The sequence below is a fragment of the Syngnathus typhle genome, linkage group LG3, assembly GCF_033458585.1.
Source record: "Syngnathus typhle isolate RoL2023-S1 ecotype Sweden linkage group LG3, RoL_Styp_1.0, whole genome shotgun sequence".
NCBI lineage: Eukaryota > Metazoa > Chordata > Actinopteri > Syngnathiformes > Syngnathidae > Syngnathus > Syngnathus typhle.
In genome coordinates this window covers 3,230,075-3,251,489 of record NC_083740.1, presented here as the reverse complement: position 1 = coordinate 3,251,489, position 21,415 = coordinate 3,230,075, and the positions used below count along the sequence as shown (strand labels likewise).

The window sequence follows — 21,415 nt, the reverse complement described above, 5'->3', positions numbered from 1 at the left end:
GGAAAATAGTCAAATGTCACGTCTTTACGTTGTACATGTGCGACCATGACAATAAAGATCTATTCTATTTTATTCTATTCTATTCTATTGATTGCATCCTGCGTGATGACGTCATCCCGGATGTCGGAGAAGGAGAGAAGTTGCTGACTGATTTATTAATTGTGGCGACGTTCAATCAAAAGAAAGACAACTCACAACAAAGGTACGCTTCGTTCTTTTGTTGTATCACCCCAAAAAGTCTTTCTAGCTGAAAAATATTAATCATTGGCCGTTTTTTGGTGCTTTCTACTTGTCACCCATACAGCCTTCGGTTGCTGCTTTTAACACGTTGGGAACGGCACAGGTTAGTCATTGATAATGGCCGTTATTATCTTTACTGCTGCTACGCAACCAATAGGGAAGTTGACACAGGTCATAAATTAGTTCTAGATCAAAGTACAGTTCAATTCCATAAACCAATTCTAACTCCATTTATTTTATAGTGCAAATAAAATCGTCTCCCTCCATTGAAATGAATCGAAAAGCCAGAAATACAAAATTCCAGCCCCCGCCCGCTCAAAAAACAACAAACATTTTGTTTCAAATTAAGAATATACATTTAGAAAAGTACATTCAAACACAACTCAAACAAATTTACGTAGTTAAATATGTATTCCATTTAAATACATTTGAACAATTCGAATATATTTGTCTCGAAAATTTCACTTCAAATTAGCAGTTCCGCGCTTTGGTAAATATGGTTTCATGTGACAATTTTTTTTTTTTTACTTGCGTACAATTCTGAAAATCCTGGTATGATATTTGTATAGGTGCAACTAATCTGTAACTTTCCATGTAACGCAGTTCCCTTTTGACTAATGTTAAACTGTGTCAATCAAAAATGAATTTACGGAATCACCGCTAACTGCTGAGCTGCTCATATCGACAAAAGTCATCGATTTCTGACATCATGTGGCGATCTTTTTACAAACTCTTTTCCGGGCATCGATTGTTTAAAGTCATGAGTTCGATTCAAACAAGAAGACAGAGACCATTCGTATTGTTCTTTATTGACATTCCGTCATCGTCATTTGGAAAATGTCTCAGTGGCCCTGATGCACAAATTTGCATCTGTTGTCTGTCAGTTGTTACGGTAAAGTTCCCACAAAAGAAGGAATACAAAAAGTACGCATATACACTTTTTTTTTTTTTTTTCTGCGTAAATGTTTTCAGACACGGCGTGGTACATTTTGCTCAGAAACACAAGGCACATTCGGGACAGATAATAAGATATAAAATAACAACACAAACAGGCCACATATAGCCATTGTCAAACTTGGGAAAAATAGTATCTATATATAGTGTCTTTTTTTCTTTTAAAGAGGAAAAAGCCTTTCCTCTTTTGTGGACTATGTAAAATAGTAGGAACAAGTCTATAAGTGGCAGTCGCACGAGTGCGACCTGTTTGTTTACTCGTTCCTCGCTTGTTCCGCGCAGGAGACCGAGGCAGATCCCGTAGAGATCTTTGTCTGTCGGTGATTAAAGTGGCAAGGAGGAAAGAACAAACTTTAAATGTCACGCTGTCCCCAGAAATGCAATGAAGGAGACCCACGAAAAGTCTCGGTACACGATCGTCGTTTTTTTTTAAACGTACGTCATCTGTGGACAAAACCATTGGGATGGTTAAAGTGGGAGTAGACGAGATGCTCTGGGAAGATTGTCGGAGCTCGCCAAATGTTTGGCTTAAAAATTGGGTGCGCGGATGCCAATTATCAGACGGATGATCTTTTCCAATTAAAATCAGCAAAGGTTCAGTTGTCTCAAACTGATCAATATTTGAAGACTGAAAGAAGAAGGTTGAGGATTGGATCCAAGTGGGCTTAAGATATGGAGTTGCTAGTTTGTGTCCTGAAGTTGGAGTCGAATTATTGAAAATTGGGTCAATACTTGGGTAGACAAAAGGGACTTCGGCAGTGCGCTGTCATCATCCGAGACCTGTCCCAATACTTCTGTCCGCAGATCACGTATTGAGACCATTTTATAATGGCCTATAATGTATTTTCCCTGAAGAGAGAGAGAGATACGCCCTCACAGCCTACAAAGGGCTAAGTCATTGGTTAAATTGTGCCGTACCCTTTCCTCGTAGCACCCCGTGCCGCAATGCCGCTCCTGAACTCCCATTTTCGTTTCAAGCTAAAATACGGGCGAGCGCAAGCGTCAGCGAGGTTTGTCAAAAGCGAAGAAGGCTGTTGATTGTCCGCTGCGAGACGTCGGGATGGAGAAAGCTCCCATCCTTCGTTTATACTTCTGCTTTACAGAGGCTTAATTAGGATTCAAAAGTGCACAATGACAAGGACATTTTTCTGCTCAGGTGCTTTGTTGAGATCTTGTTGAGTTGAGAGGACGGGCTTCATTTAGTCTGGCCATCTTTTTTTTTTTCGGGGGGGCTAGCGCTGGGATTTTCGCTATTCACTTTGCAGCTCTATGACAAGTGAAACATTTTAGGCCAAATATTCAACTTCTTGAAAATATCACAAAGTGGGTGATCGAAAAATACCACGGCCCGCTCTCCTCCCACCCGTCTCCGCCCCCTCTCGAACAATCCTAGCTAACAACAGTTGGCTTGAGCAGGAGTGCCCTCGGAGGGACAACCACCCAGGACAGGGGATCCCCCTTTCTGGGCGCTACCTCCGCCGACAGGTTTAAAGCCTCCCCCTCGGGTTCGGCACCCCCGTCGTCGACCTCGGAGCGGCGCGGTCTTGCCAGAGCGCTCAGTCCCAAAACAGACGCCGCCGAAAATCCAAAGTGACAAAGCGGCGAGTCCGCCAAGGTGCCGAGGGCTCCCCTTGATCCCACGGAGAAGAGAGCCGCGCGGGGGTGGCACAGCGCCGAGAGGGGCAACGCGCTCCCCAGACCACCCAGGAGGGCCGCGGCCGCCCCCGGGGAGATGAGCCGAGCGCCCCCCGGCGGGAGGAGGTCGGCCGTCCCTCGGTTGCCGAGAGGACCCGGCTTCGGGGCGGCGCTCTGCTCCTGGCTAACAAAATGCCCGTGAGCTTTGATGTGCTTGCGTAGCGAGCTGGGGTCGGTGTAGCGCTTCAGGCAGCCGGCCATCTTGCAGCAGTAGGGCTTGTCCACGTAGTGCGTGCGGGTGTGCTTGAAGCGGTCGCTGGAGTTGGAGTAACGCTTGTTGCAGCCTTCGTACGGGCAGATGTAGGGTTTCTCTCCTGTACGATGGAGAATACAAAAATCACAGATTGAGTACACACAAATATTGCACGATGGATGGATGGATGGATGGATGGATGGATGGATGGATGGATGGATGGATGGATTGGATGGATTGGATGGATGGATGGATGGATGGATGGATGGATGGATGGATGGATTGGATGGATGGATGGATGGATGGATGGATGGATGGATGGATGGATGGATGGATGGATGGATGGATGGATGGATGGATGGCCGATGCTAAGTGAACCAGACGGGAATTCTACTGAAGTCTGTTGCCATGGTGACGCAAGATTTATTATTTGCAATGATGTAAATGATTACCTGCGTGTGGACTAAAACTCACGTCGACACAACAAAAAGATCGATCGGAGGAGCTCACCTGTATGTGAGCGAGTGTGGATCTTCAGGTTCTCCAGACGGGAGAAACTCTTGCTGCAGGTGGGACAGTGATGCGGTTTCTCGTTGGTGTGTGTGCGGATGTGAATCAGCATTTTGTACCTGGAAACAAAGTCAAGACCTTTAAAGAAAATGAAACACATTATGCTTTTATATCTTGACTACTAGCCAGCTATGTAAAACATGTCATGTCAAAAAGTGCATTAACAATCACAGTTGATTCAAAAATACACACTGATTCGATTTTCAGTAAGCCTAACGTGACAGAATCGTGCATCTGCTGGTCCTCACACACACACACAGACCTGGCGTTGAAACCCCGTCCGTTGCGAGCGCACCCCTCCCACTTGCAGCAGTACCCAGAATCCTTTTCAGGTTTGACGTGGGCGTCGTTGATGTGGTCCACCAAGTCCTGCAGCGACTCGAACAGCAGGTGGCACTGCAGGACACAAATCAAGTCAGTTCCAAGGAATTCCAAATGCCACACACTTTTAATTTGGATTTTTTTTTTTGGGAGGGGGGCAATTACTGCACATAATAGTGTGTAAATAATTATCAAAATAGAAATTACCTTCTTCCAGCGACATGCCAGCTGAACATCCAATGAGGTCTCGGGCGAGACTTGCTTGTCCCTTTTCTGACCACTGAAAAGAGTCGACGGGAAGGTGTACCCCACCGTCGGGCTCGCGATGGGCACGTAAAAAGGATAGCGTTGAGGCGACGTGTTGCCCTCCACCCTTCGATTAAGCGCCGCTTCCTGCGATGTAAATTGGATATGTCAGAAATAGCTTTGATAGCTTGTATGCAAATGCTTCCTTCCCTGACTATCCAGAAAATGGCGGAATCGTGGACCCGGACTCACCCGTAAGAAGGGGTGCGGTCGAGGGCTGCCGCTGCTCCTGCTGCCGTGGGGGGACTCCAGAGGCGAGGGAGGGGACGAGGGGGACGAGGGAGAGGGGGAAAGAGAGGAGGTGTGTCTGGATGAAGGCGAAAGACTGAGGTCCATGGCTGAGGGAGTGAAGCAGGATCCAGGTCGTTCGTGGCATGGGGACTGGGAGTCTAGAATGGGGGGGGGGCGATACAATAAGTCAGGTTGATGATGACCCCCCTGCGCGGGTGTGAACATTGAGGCTTTAATACTGATGAGTAAGCATTTCTAAATGTTAGCTTGTTCCTGTTTATTTCTCTTCATGGGGTACATTCTTACCAAAACAAAGCTTGGGCTGTCTCACAGTGATTTCTGCTGAGCCATCTTCAGCATCATCTCGTCTTATGATACATACTCACAATTACAAACTTATAGGGGGTGCGGGGGACACAATGCTTTTCTATCCGGGAACACGACACACTGAAACCACGGAGTGTGTTCAGCAGATTAAGTTACTGGCCAACAACAGCCAATCCATTTATGGCATGATTGCATTAGGAAGCTAATGTAGCTAATTTGCGCACTGTGGCGTCACGCGTCAACCAGGACAATAGTGCTTGACCAGAAGCTAAGCTATAAGCGGAATAAGCACCTGTTGAGGGCCTGCTAACCACTAGGGGGCCCGTCCAAAGAGGTCAACAGAGGTTGAGGCTTCTGATGGGGACTTACCTGGGGAGGAAGGCGGCGACGGGAAGGTGGTGTAAATGAGGCGTGGTCGCGAGTGGACGCCCAGCGGTGCGCATATGGACGATGAGCTCCTCTTTCCCAGTCGGAGTGGACAACGCGTCTGTCCCGAGGGAAGCTTCAGGTCCAGCGGCTCGTCCGAGGACAGCATGGTGTTTGGTGCCTGCGGCCCAGCTGGGAACGAAAGGAAGTCTATTAAAACAGCTTCATAGAAAACATGCAACCCGAAATAATGCCGATATTCTCCGAAGAATATTTATTAAAATAAATGGATTGTTTTGACAATGCCAGGGAAATAGGATAGCAAATGCCTAACTCCGTTCGGCAATTGAAAAGACAGTCATAATGGCCCTCCGAAAAGAAGCTATGACTACAATGGGGCCCACGAAAAAAAGGAGTTTGACACCCCTGGACTAAACGATAGTTTTCCATCCCAGGTCATGTGATACTCTCTCTGGAAGAACGAAAAAACAGCTCCGTGACTCGGGCACAGGAATTCTTGTTGAGACCGAGTGACTCAAAAGGCAGTTATGCGCTTAACGGGACAGTTCTGGGGGGGGAGGGGGGGCAATCTGCAGGAGATGAACGGAACGTGCGAGGAAATGCGCAACAGCTGCATGGATAGTCTGGATAACACATTTGCGTTATTTACACCTCCGGTTCAGAATCGAAGCAGATAATAGCTGTGAGCTGAGCGTGCTTTCGTTTTTGGCCGTGTCCACCAAGGAGAAGCTAATGCTAATGTTTTCACTTTTTTTCTTTGGCTTTATGGGTCCTTTTGCTGACAATTCCAAAACACTGTACAGTAGGATTCTCCAATGTCAACCCCAAAATATATACCGTAATTTTCGGACTATAAGTCGCACCGGAGTATAAATCGCACCAGCCATAAAATGCCCAAAAAAGTGAAAAAAACATATATGTATATAAGTCGCTCCTGAGTATAGGTCGTCCCCCCACCCAAACTATGAAAATAAACGCGACTTATAGTCCGAAAATTACGGTAGATATCTTTTTTTCTCAAAATATACAACTTAATCCTTCCATTGCAACTTTTTTGTTTTCGCTTCCTTGATAAAATCAAACTTTTATGTTTTGATGTGACTTTTTTTCCCTCCCAAAAAGTATACTATTGTAATATTCAAACTTTTTCTTGTAATATTATTTTTTTCCTTAAAAAATAGCCCTAATTAACTTTTTTCATGAAGAAAATAAAACCTTAATCCTTATATTGATTCAGCTTTTTTGTGTAATTCTACAATCCTCTCAACATTAGAACTAGAATTTTGTTTTAATCAAATCATATATGTAGTTTATATGTAGCTCTGTCTCATATATATATATATATATATATATATATATATATATATATATATATATATATATATATATATATATATATATATATATATATATATATATATTATATACACACACATACTGATACATATATGTATATATATATATATATATATATATACAGTACACAAAATACATCGTTCTTGTATTTTCTGGAAGAATTTGGAATCGATTTTTCAACTTTCCATTATTTCTTTTGGCAGGTTTCCTCCAATCCATCCATTCATCTTTCTAACCACTCTCGCAAGTAATCCCTGCAGATGTGGGTGGACATTTCTTTCCGCTCCAAACTACATCAATACAAATAATCCGTCCCGCAATCGCAGGCATCGGGATCTCTCGACGTTATGTGAGGCGGAGGCTAGATGGCAGTCAAGTCAGTCTGCCGGCCGTCCACATGACCACACTGGTTTCACATTCCACTGCGAACTCAGACTTCTGTCTCGTCTCTCTCACACACACACACACACACACACACACACAGTTATTTGGAGTTATAGTGGAAGCACGCATTTGCGGAACCATATGTACGCAGGCACGCACGCTGAGGGCCTGAAATCACAGCAGCAGACTCGTAAGCCCACGTGAGCTCCGCCGACCTTCCCCCCCCCCTCCCTCCCCTCTGCACCACCGCCAGCCAACCTCCTGCAGCTCCTCCACCACTTTTCCCTCAATGACCTTATGTTTGTGGCAGCATGCCCAGACTCTCTTATGGATCCCTCTTCTGCCTTAAAAAAAAACAAAAAACACCCTCTCACGCACACATACACACAGTATGGCGGAGATTCTAAACACATGTCAGGGACCAGGGACTTTTTATTCGGTGTTAGTTAACACACCCGCACACATGTAGTGCACATGCATACAATTACACCGGGGCACGCCCATAAGTCCAAACATAATATACTATCCATATGCTTATGCAAAAAAAATGGATGACCGTGCGACTAATGGTGGAAAGTAACTAAAGTAGATTTGTTAATGTACTGGCTTGTTTCGGGGTTTTAAAACAGCCATCAAATTTTGAATGTAGCCTCACTTTACCACTGCATGATTTTCTTTTATTTTCTGTAACTCAGTTCACAAAACTACGGCGAAATATTGTCAGGGTCCAATCTGTTTTTCTGTCTGTCTGTCTGTCTTTCTTTCTTTCTCCCGCCACTTCCCTCCATCTCACTCCTTTCTGTGGTTTTCATTTCCCGGTTCTCCAGTAGAGCATACCTCGCCTGCTTTCTTTCTCTCTGTCCCTGCAACATTTCCTTCGCCCTTATTTTGACAATTTCAACTTCCTTTGACTTTTTTTCTTTTTTTTTTTTTTTTCTTTCTCCACAACACCCACAGCGGAAGGGAGGAATCAAAAACGATGGTCCAACACTCAAATGAGGGAAGGATGTCATTGGCTTTTAATTTTGTCTTCTTGATACAGGCCAAAAATGGGCAAAACTTCCTTTAACCTAATTTGCGGACAAAAGATGCTCGGCGCCTCCACCCTGTCTAAGCCCCGCCTTTCACTATCTGCTATCTTTATTTTTCATCTAAAGTCATGCTTTTCATCTATCTTGGACCTCTTTGAAAAAAAAAAAAAAAGTTAAAACAGTAAATGAGGCTTCCTGTCTGGTTACGCAAAACGTAATTAAAGATGACAACTGGCTTGTTTTTTTGAGACTGCGGTTTTGACCATGAGAACATGTTTAGCATTGACTGAAAAAAAAAAAGAATTCCTAGGTGAAAGCTTGTAAAGGAGGGAGAATTCTGGGTTCTCCCTGACCACACCAACAAGAACAGATGCAGATGGTACAAATAGGAAAGACTTATCTCTGCGTGTGTGCTTAGAAATGTCTTATATCTTTTTTATTTTATTTATAAATACGTGTGTAAACAAGTATAAGCAAGGATGCGCAGTCAGTAAGAAAAGCATAGGCCCAAAAAAAATTTTTTTAAAAAGGAGAGGAAGCATTGATGGGGTATCTCATATTCTTTGACTCAAAATTCCCAATGGATCACTAAATGTTGCGTGCTGAAGCCACAGAGTGATGCAACACCACCGAAGCAGTCTGCAATTGGCAAGAGTCAGGACCTCCAACGTTTTGGGCTGGCGGGTTTGATTAAAGAAGGATTGGGTGGAACCATCCCTAAAAATGAGAGAAATTATAATGCTTTTGGCAAAGTGTATATTGTTTCACTGTTTGTTTGGCTGCAGTGAGGCAATCACTTCCAACCAAACAGCGAAACAATACACACACTATATACAATGATGGAGCTCACCTATGAAGAATTCTAAGAGACAAATTGAAGATGTCATAAAGTCTCATTTTGACGGACCAACCGGGTTGTCTGTCACGGCCCATTATCCGTCAAGTTCTAGTTTTATGTGGCCTATGGAGTACACCCACTAGAGTGCAGAATTATTCAAAAAGATCCAAAGCAGGTAGATAAGATCATTTACAGCGATGCTAAGCTAATATCTATTCATTACGAAAGACTTTCAAAATGACCTTTATTTGAGTCCAATTGAACCGCATTCACTTACTAAATTAATACTTGTTTTTCATTCTTGCAGTTTCGTGGGTCCTCTTTGTTTTCTCTCAGCCTTATTCTTTCCTGCCTCCACCATCTCCAGCGCACCGCCACCATCCCGCCACTTGGCAGTGGGACAAGGTCAACACAGAGAAAGCGCCGTACTCTCTTCTCTGCTTTCCCTCCGTGTAATTCCTCATCAGCAGCAGAGCAACAGAACCTCCACCCCCTTCTACTTCCCTCTATCCTGTCATCCCCCCCCCCCTTGCTGAAAGACTAAAGATGGAGAGGAGGATAAACAAGCGTCAAAGGTAGAGAGGAAAAAAAAAAGTCAGGTCAAGAGCAGTCTGAGCAGCAGTAAATGACCTCGCTTGCTTTCTTCCTTTTTTTTTGTTTTGCTCGTTTGTCGTCCGGACTCAAAAAAGAAAAAAAGAAAGCACACCGCGGCGCCTCACATTCCAGAGAGCCGAGCAGATTCACCCAATTTGTTTCCACTCTGAGAGCCCGTGCCAGTAAATAATAACCAATCCCAGCTGTAGTGTCGGCTCTCGGTCTTATTATCCCGAGGGGAATCAAAGAGGGGGAAACAAGCAGAATGCCGCCATCAAATAACCGCCTAACTAGGCGAGAAGATTCGATAAATCACACAATTTTAATATGAACAGACAGCAGTTAACAGGGAATTGATCATTTCATAGCAACTGGATTTACTGACATTGCAGATTGCCCTTCCCAAAGTTGATCATTTAAATTTCCCCAAGTTTGAACCCTGTTTTTTGGTCATTCACTTTAGAAATCGAACTATAATACAAACATTGCAGACTCGATTTTAATACTCCACTGGCATGTTCTACGACATTTATGGGGCTTCTTTTCTAAAGTCTAAACAGTTGAAAACATTACAAACCCATTCGAAAGCATTTCCTATATTGAGGGCAATGGACAAAACCAATCTATTCTCCTTTTTAAATTGCAATAATAGTTATTTTACCGACACAATAACAATATAAAATAATTTTCTTTGGGAAAAACGAGACGGATCTGGAAAACATCACCTTGTAAATTGAGTGTCAAATACAATTGTTTGAAAGTTTTAAAAGAGTCCTCTAGCTGTTTAATGGCACACTCAGGTGACGTTCACTATCAAACCAAGAGAAGAGCCCTTCGTCGACCTAGTAACAAGTCTAGCTAACGAGTAACAAGTCTAGCTAACAAGCTAACAATTAGCATCAAAGGTTTTAGAAGTGATGGATAATAATATATATATAATAATATGATGTATAATATAACAATGCCCGCAGGCATACATGTCCTTTATGAGTACGTAACAAATCTCTAGACATTATCAAAATAAATACATATATAGAATAAATAAAGCTAGCCCGCCAAAATTGAAGCCTTGACAAATTGAAAATTGCATCCAACTACATTGGGATGCCTTTTTGAATTTGATTTAGGCTTTGTACACAAGTTGTTGCCTTGAACCTTGTTTTGTTCACAAAACGACTCCCAAAAATTACAAACATGAAATCTGAAACGGGAAAAATATGTGTATTTAGTGCCAAAGCATCGTGATGATGATGTAGTAATAGAAGACACATTTGAGTGGGAGGCAGACATCAAACCAAGCGAGGCGTCGACCTCATCACCGATGCCATAATATGAAAAATCGGAAGGTGCAACAAGACTGCGGTCCCGCTCCGATCCATCTGGCGTGACACTTCATCTTTGTTTACCATCAAAACCATTTCTATTTTCTTTCTCACGTTTCACTCGCTCGTTTTGTCAGATCCTCCTCGAGGAGACCAAAACGATTTTTTTTTTTCCCATTTCCTCAAACGCAGCTCTGGAAGAAAGCAGGCAGCGAGCGAATGGGAGGGGGTGGCGAATGAGAGGGATGGAGGGGAGGCAGAAGGAGGAAGGGAAAGGGGGGGGGGGGTCGGGTGGGGTTTGTGGAATTTTCTCTATGTTTGGTTTGGAAGAGAAGACCCCGGCTCTGCACTCTCATGAGGATAATGGAAAAGAGGGGTGAAGAAAAGAAGTGTTATGGATATGTGTGCGTACGTGTGCACGGATCCTCGCAGGTGGTCGCGCTTTGTGTGCGCATGTGCGTGTTTTTGGCAAATTGTGCAAGCATGATGGCAAAAGCTATGCATGCATGTGAGCACATGCGTCTGCTTATTTGCAGATGTTGGCACGGCGGCGCATGCTCGCTTTAAGTCAGGAGACCGGGGGGAGACGAGGTGAATAAGACATTCCTGGGATGAATGGATGCAGGAAGCCAGCGGTTTCTTTGCGGTCGCATACTAAGAGGAGAAAAATGAATGTCTGTTGCAGGGCTGCGCCCAGAAACAATACCGCAGCCAAGCAGGGAGCCAAGCAAAAGCAAAAGGAATAGCCTTGCATGTGGAGGAGGACCAGGGGAGGCCGGCTGTACCGCTCCACCGCCTCCCCTCCCGTGGAGGACCAGCTCACTCCTGCCACTGCTGCTGGGGCAAGCGCTGCTTTTATGGCTGCTCTGAACCCGTTGAACTTATCACGTACAAACAGCGGGCCGCTGATAGTCAATAGCTCGCAACACATTGAGGACAGTTGAGAAAGGAATTGGGAGGTGGGTTTTCTCACAACCCTCGCGAGGGGAGAAAGATTCCGATCCAAACCCCCCGAATAGGCAACGCTGTCCAAATACTTGTGAAGCTAGCTGACTTTGTACGTGAGCAGCTCACAAGCCCGCCACCCTCCCACCCTGCAGTAGACAGTGTGGGTGGAAAGGGGCTTTTATGCAAGACGCACCCAAGAACAGGAAAAAGACTCCAGTCTGACCTTTCGAAGTCCACAGTATGATGCAACAAGGCTGCAACCTGCTGCCGTCGACGGCGTAGAAAGCCTCGCTACCAAACCGTCGGCACCAACACGGGAAAGAAAAATCTGGCAAGGACAGCCGGGACATAACAGGCCCGCTTCTTGGCACCATGGCGAGTCTTAAAATCCTGGGGGTAATCAAGGTGGAGGTACAGTAGGCGTGCTTTTCGCACCGTGGGCAGACGGGGATTTTGGAAAGGTTAGCTGAATGTTCCGAGCTCCTGTTTCCATTCCAGTCTCAGCACAATGACATCAGGAGGGCCACAGCGTGAACGTATCGCAACTTCTCAGAGATTAGCAGTTTGCTTCACTCGCGTCCGACATGAATCAAATCCTATTGTGGACCCCCACAAACTCCACAGTCCAATCTCCAGACCTCAGAACTGTGAGGCAGATGCGTTAACCACTAGGGCACTGCGCTCATGATAGACATGGCACTAAAATGGTCACCTTAATTCTGAAAAATCTTGCGTACAGTAGTAAGTAGCATATTTTTACAAATATCTCCTTATAATGTCCATTTTTTTTTTATTTGATACTTTTTGGGCTAATATATTTGAAAATAACAAAACTAACAGTAGGAATGTAATACAAATAATTAAAAAATATGTTAAAATTGGCAAAATCATCAGAAAAACAAAGTAGCACACATAATTTATGTTTGGATTTTAATTATATGGAATAACTGTTAACATAATCCACCCATTAATCTTTTCATTGATTATATGAAGTGCTTATTTCCTCATGGGTGTCATGGGCGTGCTGGAACCTCTCCCAACTGGCTTTGGGCAATCGATATTATAATCGATTGTATTTATGGAAAATATATTTAAATCCTGGAAAAAAATAATTTAAAAAATCTTTTATATTGTGACTGTAATATTTTATATTTTTATATTGGCGTTTTTTTTTCAGTCAGTAAAATATAATATCCAATATAAGCATATTAGTGGAAGTGAAATCAACAAAGCAATCTGCTGCTGCAATAGTTACATTTTATTCTTAATATTATAGCTAGACTTTCAGGTAATGAAATATTAATAAAACTGCGGATGTTTTCACGTTTACATTTTATATAGACGTGTTAGGTTAATGAGAGAAACCGTGATACAAACAGCAATATTATGTTCCAAATAAACGCGAAAGATGGTGAAATCATCAAGAGGGAAGATCACGATCCTGTTCATGACTAAAAAGATCCACACGATCGGGTTATAAAACTGCATTAGTGACCATTTTGTGTAACGGCAGTTGTTTCGACAATCGGCAGCTGAGTGTTGCGTGTCAGTGAGCTATTTACCTCTCGAATGTCTTCTAGCAGACAACCTCCTCCTCCTCCTCTTGTCTCGAAAATGACCTCCACCCCCCAAAAAATGAGCAACAGATCGAAGGCACAAATGACACCAAAATCAAACGCACCGTTGCCACATTTCACGCAACATCATCCAGTACTTCTCGGTTTGACTTGGGGAGGGAGAAAAAAAAAAAGATCATTTGGCTTGTTCAGGGGTGCGCAAGTAGTTTTCGCTCAAGAAAACCTTGTCGCGGAGAAGTCGGTATAGGCGACGAGATAAGACGAAGACTTTTTCCGGGAGCAAGAGCGACGCTTACTTGCGACGCTGGTCAACTGAGGATCGGGGTGGGGAGAGGGGGGGTGATGAGAAAGAAGAAACTGACTGGGTGGAGACCAACGGACGGGCGAGTAGGGGGCGGGGGCGACAAAACATCTGTCCAGGGGCGTATGTAGTGATTTTGAGGGGGGTGGGGGGTTTTTACACATTCATGTGCTGCAAAGATTTTGAATATCAATTCAAAAGCAACCCAGCATAAATGTTGGCACCTTGTAGAGTGTTAGCACGAACTTTTAAAAGGACCATGTCATTTTGACATTTTTAAACTCAATATAATGGACAATCAGCTGTAAATGTGTCAATTGTGTGTTTTTTTTTAGTATTGTACACATTCTTTGCCAGAGCATTTAAACCAGAGGTGGATAAAGTTGGCTTGAAGAAGAATATTTCTACACAACTGGAGAGAAAAAAAAAAGCAACACCTCTTTCAGATGGGAAGAATAAAGACAATGCACACCGGTCATTTTCGCCATGTTTACGCCTCCATTTGTGCCAGTTGATTAACCGTTACCAGAATAATGAAACTCTGCTGCCCTCTACAGGCTGAATATTGCTATGAAGAAAGAGAGCGAGAGAGACCCAGCAAAAGAATGACGCGTAGGACACGCCCCTCGGGCTGTGTAAGAAAGTGACGTCATTGTAAATACATCTGCGTCTCCGCGTCTTGTACAACAGCAGGCGCCTTTCGGCCTACTTTCAAAAAAACATAAAATACAATGGAAGGAAGGAATTACGGCTCAGGTAAAAAAGTATCTATTGTCGCGGCAAACCTAGTTAACAAGTTACCACTGACTATGTATTGCGTACGTTCCCCCTCCACACATATTTTTGTAATATAAATATAGATGTGTTAGCTGCTAGCTCAACGCATGGGGAACAATCGCCATGTAGTCGAAGGCTTGTAGATATGTTTTTAAATAACCAATTAAAGTCTCTTTGTGAAATGACCACATCTAAATGGTGTTTGCTTTAATGCATTAAAATGGATGCAGGCACGAACGTTCCAATGGCGAGACTGTCGTTTGATTCATCCAAAGCTAATGTTAAACTAACAAGTCATTGTTAGCATAGCCGTTGGCTCACGTTTGGATGTTACCATGTTTACGATTTACGTAAAGCTAGTGCAACGCGGCACGTTTAAAAAAAGAAAGAAAGAAAGAAAGGTCGCCATCAATTAACGTCACAGCATGTAAAACTAGAAATTCTAAAATCTCTAAAAAGAATCACGTTCTCCATTTTTGGCCCAATTTAACACTATTTCTTATAATATAGGTTTTTCCAATTGGGGTGCTGGAGGGTCTGGCAACAGAGGTAAGCAATAAGTTTGAAATCATAAATTGTATATTAATGAAATATTTTATTTTAGGCAGACTTGTCATTTAGACTACATTACACATTGACGTTAGAATATTAATACATTACAGTTATCACTTATCCAAATGAAAGACTAAAGAATTTGGTTCAACAATGAATTATTATTTACACGATTGTTTTTGAAATTTCAACAGCATTTATTGAACATGTTTGGGAAAGTATTTATTAAAAATCTTACAAAACAAAGAACACTCTTGTTAAATATAGCCTGGACTCGTGCATGCGCATTTCAGAACGAAAACACCCCAAAAATATTATTGATATTAATTATATTGAGATTGTCTGGAGCCAAAATTCTAATCATAATCAATATTCGATTAATTGAGCGCCCCATTACACCCCATTTACTCAACCATACTATTGTCTCGTCAGTGGTCAAACAGCTAGTGAGTACCGTAATGACGGCAAATGACAATATGGTGAAATATTCGACTGCTTTATTGTTGTCTACATAATGCTGTCATCTGTATTAGGTTCAGGGAACTTTGATTTATTTGGTGGGAATTATAAGAATTCCATGTCTGGGTTCGGGGGCTACGGAGGCGGCAACTCCAAGAGAGGCCCCTCTGGGTCATCCATGCTCCAGCAAAATGCGGATGAAGTCATTGCCAAGATTAATCAACGCTTGGACATGCTCACTCAGTTGGAAGGGGGGATGAAGAGCCGAGGTGACAGGTACGGCATTTTGCGTTCATGATTTATTGCGTCGCCGTTATACCATAGTTGTCTTGCACGTTTGTCCTTTGGGCTGTGTTACCGGGCAGGAACAGAACAAATATCTCCTCATCTTACGTAGTCTTTACTGTGCTATTTTTTTTTTTTTAAACACAGCCCCTATATGACAAGATAAAAAAAAAAAAAAAAGGCTGGGCATCGGTTTGACCAAAGAGATAAGTAGAAAGCATTCACGGGTTCAATTTTATTGCTCACTTGCCATCCATTTTGTTAGTTGACATTCTTCCAAATCACAGACGCCCATTTGCTTATGGTTGCTGGCTACTTGAAGTCCTTGAACGCTGTCCTCTGTCCTGACTGTGTTGACTTTATTCACAAGCAATGCTCTCCTCATCCATGTGACCTAACCTTGAGCTCTGGTTTTAGGCTTCACGCAAACGATGAGTTTATAAAGTCGCTGGCCTTACAATCCAGCGAATAGGTCCAGGCCGTCTGCTGCGCCTCTCGCCGACCAGAAAACACCTCAAGCTTGTTTATGTACCCGCTCTGCACTATTTGTTCTCAAAGCCCGGTTGGCTCTTGCTCATTCTATAAAGACGAAGTAAATTCCAATTTCCCCTCACGTCTGCTGGCAACTCTGGTTGACCTCTGACTGAAAATGGAAGTGGAAGACTTCTCGTTCACGTAACAATCCGAGCTGGTTTCCAATGTTTTCCTGTAAGCTATTGCAAGCAGACAATGGTTTTGCCGGATGTCCGTCTTGTGGTCGGACAAGAAAATGGCGACATTGCGTCAGGTGGAGAAATCCAGACCTGCCGGCCCTCCCTGCCTCCTGCCTTGCTCTCTGCTCTTCTCTATCAACCCTCTCCCTCCATCCCGCAGGTTTGGCCAGTTCGATTCTTTCGACTCGCTCTCCTCATCCTCCTCCCGAGATCTCTACAGATCCGGTGGCAGTAGCTATGGCTGTGATGATGGCCGTGGTGACAACATGCTGTTGGGCCAGCGAGGAGGCTCGGGCTTCGGGGGGGGCGTGGGGCAAGGAGGGGGATGCGGCTTCAACAGCCTCTCCTCTTCCTTTGGAGTCGCTAAAATGCGACAGAATATGAGGGAGTCCTTCACCGGTGGCTCAGGCGGGGGAGGATGGGCCGGAGCAGGCCGTCGTTCTCCCAGAAGGGGCGGAGGTGCTAGGGGTCGAGGATCTGGCGGAGGGTTTGGGAGCTACAGGTCAGACCCCATGTCATTTGGTGGAGGTGGCCGGGGAAGCGGTCACTCCCCAGGGGGCGGTCGAGGCAAGCTCCCATCCCTGCTGTCCAACCACATGTACTCAGAGAGGGGAGGTTTCCACCAAGGTCCCTCCCAAGGGCCCCACGACTTTCCCGGGAGGCATTTTGGCGGGGGCCCACGGGCCGGCCGCCAGCGAGGCCGCAAGAGACCCCTCAACAAAGTAAGTACCTCCTGCCAAATTAGGAAGCCCTACTCAGATAGCGGCCAAGGAGCCCATTCTGATTCCCACCACTCTACCATAGCCCAACTGGATAGCCAAGCCGTTCATGTTAGTGCCCTCTTTACCGACATTTCCATCAGATTGACCCTCAACACACACACACACACACTTCGCCCTCACCGTTTATTAACTAGATCGAACGTTATGTCGAGTTCCTTATAGCAGTGGTCCCCAACCCCTGGGCCGCGGCCCGGTACCAGTCCGTGGATCATTTGGTACCAGGCCCCCACGATAAATAACTTTTTTGCATCTCTGTGACGTGTACATCACACTACTCATGTTATGAGGATGCATAGAATAAACAATGGATTCACGTTTATTATTGTATTGTTTTCGCACACAGAATTGATTGGTGTGTTGGGATGGAGGTGTTTACGTGGTAATGCACGTCCGTCGTTGTTCTGCTATACGATTGGCTGGAAACACGGTTCGGGTTGCGGTTGGTTTGTTTTGCGCCAATGGGATTGTAGTTCAAACACGGATGAGTTTTGCACAGAAAACATCCTTTGATTTAATGATGATTTCGATATTTGATTGTCTAGAATTGTTTTCCTCGCAAAAATCGTGATGTCATCAAACGCCGGTCCGGTCCGTGGTTCTAAAAACGTTGGGGACCACTGCCTTATAGAACTGAACTGCTTATAAGTTAACAGCTTCTCACTGCACCAGCTGGTTAAATGGGCTGCCTTTCAAATGATCATGATTGATTTCATGTAAAAACGAGATGATCGGGGAAAAAAAATATCCAACCGAGATTATGTGATTGTACAAGTCGTACTCTAATGACTGTGTTTTGAATATACCCATCACGTTAGATGGGAGTCAGGACATGCCTGCCAACATTTAAAATAACGTTGGTTTAACCCCAAATAAAGTTAAGCCGTTTTAGTAGGGACTTTATTTTTTTTTTTTGTCTTGCGTTAACCTTGAGTGCAATTTGAAACTTCAAGAATTCGCAAAACAGGCATTTTGAACAGGGGTGTCTAGACTTTTTATATGCCCTGTATTTCTGATTGATAATTAGGTCATGTCATTTTTGATTAAAAAAAAAAAAACGAAGGTGAGTGTAATGTTACAAATTGTGTTTGCTGATTCGTACAAGGGGTGTAGATATTTTCGTGTGTGTTTGGCTTTTAGTTTATTAATTTTTCCGGGGACGGTGGGTCCGGGGTCATGAACGTGGACACACTTTTTTTTTTGCCAACTCAAATTTCGGCAAAAGTATATTTTTGACTCGATTTCAAGTTTTGTTTTGGGTCAACTTCAGCAGGTAAGACCACCAAATGAAGTCCAGAAGAAGAGAAAGCAAATGGTCATTCCTGAAGATGAGCCGGAACCTAAACTGATTAAGAGCGAAAGCGCAGATTTGGCCGCTTCTCGGGGTGAGTTGCACATTCTAGTTGGCGTTCCTCCATTTCGGTTGTCTGATCATGTCGTTTGCTGTTCTAGAAGACAAAAATGGCGACAACAGCGGCGTGGCAACAACTGCAGCTGCGGTGAGTATTAGAACCACCACCACACAGCAACTGGGTCACTTTTGGGTTGGACCTTCACCTTCTGCTCCAAATGATAACATTTGGGTGTTTTCTCTTCTCAGGAGATTACCGAAGGAAGTTCAGGTGAGCATTCCACTCTCTGTTGCCGCCGGGTGTCACGGTCCCCCGGCACAACTGAGCCCAGCGCCCGTCCGTGTTCCTCTCAGGTTCGACGAAACAAGACGAAGGCAGCGAGAAGGCGGTGGCACGGGGCAAACCGCCTCCCCCCCGGCCCCCGACCAAGTCTGCAAAAGCTAAAAAGAAGAGGAGCTTCCAGGATAGGTGAGCAGTTAACGAGACTCTGGCGGTGCCGGCGTTCAACATCTTCAACACCAACCTGTTCCTTCCAGGGTGATGTTTGCCTGCTCAGTGTGCAAATTCAAATCATTCTACAAGGATGATATGGAACGTCATCTGGAGAGTCGCTTCCACAAGGACCACTTCAAGTTCCTCTCCAGCCAACTGTCCAAGCCGACCACCGACTTCCTACAGGTGATCCCGACTGCCCCGTCCGTCTGCTGTGTGCTCTTTGGATCAGAAGACACGGCATTCTCTCATTCGGTGCGACTGAACAGAACAAACATGACAAACGGCACTCACCCTTTGATCCGCAGGAGTACTTGCTGAACAAGTTCCAGAAAATGGACCAAATCGTCAGCAAGATAGAACACCACAGTGATGCCATCTGCCAGGCGTACAGAGATCAGGACCTCACCAAAGGTAAGCGACGGACGGCAAGCCGAGGTCCCTGGCGGCTCGGTCGGAAAGGCGAAGTCAGAACAGTTGGCGAGCGGCGTTACTTTGTTGCAGATCTTGGCATGGAGCACTTCATGAAGAAAGTTGAAGCGGCGCACTGCAGCGCATGTGACATCTTCATTCCCATGGAGCTTCACCTGATTCAAAAACACATCAAAACCCCTGACCATAACTACAATCGCAAGGTATGTTTCGGACCCTCCGTCGAAATGCACGTGGACCGACCGCTTGCTTGATGGAAGGCCTCTTCTGTGATTCAAGGGAATGATGGAGCAGTCTAAGAAATCCAGCCTGTCAGTTGCACGCAGCATCCTGAACCACAAAGTGATTGGAAAGAAACTGGAGAGCTACCTCAAGGTACGACGGCGCGCTCCGTCCTGCTAAATGCCGTATGGAAAAGGGCTTTGACTTTTTGAATTTCGTGGAGCCTCGTTGCCAAACCATAAGCCGTTATGTAAATTAGCCTGATTGTATTTTCAGTATTGGAACGGACATGTTACTGACGGTCGTGTTTGTTTTTACAGGGAGAAAATCCATTTACGGGTAACCCCGAAGGCCAGGACGCATCCGAGTCCAGGGCGATGGACGACGCTACAGAGGAGCAGAAGTGTGTCGCTGCCGAGGAAGATCCCGAGACCCGGCAGGAAACCGAAGTGGAAGAAGCCAAGGAAATAAAGATGGTTGAGGCGGAGGAGGTGAAGGAGGAGGAGGGTACTATCTTGGAGGTGCAGGAGGACCAGGAGCACCAGGATGACGACGGGGCAGAAGGGGAAGAGGGCTTTGAAATCGGAGAGGATGAAGATGACGAAGAGGGATACGTGGTTCACGATGAATTTGAGGAGGATGAGGAGGATGAGGAGGGAGCAGAGGTGGCTGCTGCTGTTGTTGAAGACGACGAGCACAAAGAGTGAACTTTTCTCCTTGGCGAATGGAATATACTAATAAGAGAACAAACTCGTATGTAACCTTTACATTTTTTTTTTTCCATTTTATTCCACTCAAAATGTCCGTGTTCATACTTTGTGGCAATATCTGAAATGCATTTGAAACATGGCAGGTTTATAGCAATCTGAAAAAAAGAACTTGTTTTTAACCTAAAGTGTTTTGGTGCCTTTTTTGTTCAAGTTGGTTAATTTACATTATTTGGTTAGGTGAAAACAATTTTGTCAGTCTACAAATAGTGAAACTTTTTTATTCAACTGTCAGCTGAGGAGTGGATTGTTTTGGTTGACTTAAAGCAGGTGCGAAAAGAACAATTGTTTCTTTGCTATTATTGTAACTTTGACAATGTTGTGAATAAACTCAAATAAAACAGCAGTTTCACTTTTGATGACTTTGATGAATCTAGACTTTGATGACTCTAGAACCACACACAATAGATAAATCCAATGAATTGAAAAGTACAATTCATTATCCTGTAGAGGAAACAGTTAAGCATCCGAAACTGTCAACAAGCTATTTTGACTCAATTGACTCGTATTTGACTCAATTGACTCATATTTGACTCATCTGACTTCTTCCAAACTCAACTTGATCGTACTCATTTTATGTTTGGAAATTCTTGGGACCGTGTCTTTTTGTTGCATCATTTTGAAATCTTTTGGTCAACTTCAAAGCTTCAGACAGGTTCTATCAGGTTCTCCATGTTCCCTCCAATTAAGTGTTATTATTGCTTATGCTTTTACTTGTGCTTATTTCCTAATTTGCAATCAATCTTTGCTGCTTTTTTTCCTCATTTATATTGACAACGTAAATATATTTTAAGGAGAAATATAAAGGAGACTAGTGTTTTTCATTGGGGTGTTGTGCGTGTTGAACGTAATGCCGGCAAGAAGGATTAAAAGGGGGGGGGGTGCTCATGGTGCCATTTAAACTAGGATTACCGCTGAAAGCAATATTTTATCACGCAATACATTTAAAGAAATTTTTTTTTTTAAATAAGCATTTTTTTTTTTTCATTTCCATCAGGATTGCGTAATAT

General features: G+C 44.1%; 2 protein-coding genes across 5 annotated transcripts; one reads left to right on the top strand and one right to left on the bottom strand.

Moving 5' to 3' along the window:
• Nucleotides 1–1,029: 1,029 nt before the first annotated feature.
• Nucleotides 1,030–13,622, bottom strand: LOC133150960 (zinc finger protein GLIS2-like). Its single transcript, XM_061273598.1, has 7 exons — nt 13,260–13,622; nt 5,207–5,395; nt 4,472–4,668; nt 4,181–4,366; nt 3,915–4,048; nt 3,593–3,711; nt 1,030–3,203 (listed from the first exon to the last, which is right to left on the bottom strand). Exons 2-7 carry the CDS (start codon nt 5,370–5,372, stop codon nt 2,584–2,586), a joined length of 1,422 nt encoding a protein of 473 aa, XP_061129582.1. The 5' UTR covers nt 5,373–5,395; nt 13,260–13,622; the 3' UTR covers nt 1,030–2,583.
• A 574-nt stretch (nt 13,623–14,196) lies between these two features.
• On the top strand, nt 14,197–20,751 carry akap8l (A kinase (PRKA) anchor protein 8-like). 4 transcript variants are annotated; one of them, XM_061273444.1, is made up of 13 exons: nt 14,197–14,331; nt 14,863–14,901; nt 15,438–15,639; nt 16,522–17,083; nt 18,414–18,525; nt 18,596–18,639; nt 18,741–18,762; nt 18,846–18,960; nt 19,029–19,170; nt 19,293–19,398; nt 19,489–19,619; nt 19,696–19,791; nt 19,959–20,751. In XM_061273444.1, exons 1-13 carry the CDS (start codon nt 14,307–14,309, stop codon nt 20,343–20,345), a joined length of 1,983 nt encoding a protein of 660 aa, XP_061129428.1. In that variant the 5' UTR covers nt 14,197–14,306; the 3' UTR covers nt 20,346–20,751. The 4 variants fall into 4 exon arrangements, with proteins under 4 accessions (XP_061129428.1, XP_061129425.1, XP_061129427.1 ...); XM_061273441.1 differs by having other exon boundaries at nt 14,198–14,331; nt 18,593–18,639; XM_061273443.1 differs by having other exon boundaries at nt 14,198–14,331; nt 18,411–18,525.
• Nucleotides 20,752–21,415: the final 664 nt, after the last annotated feature.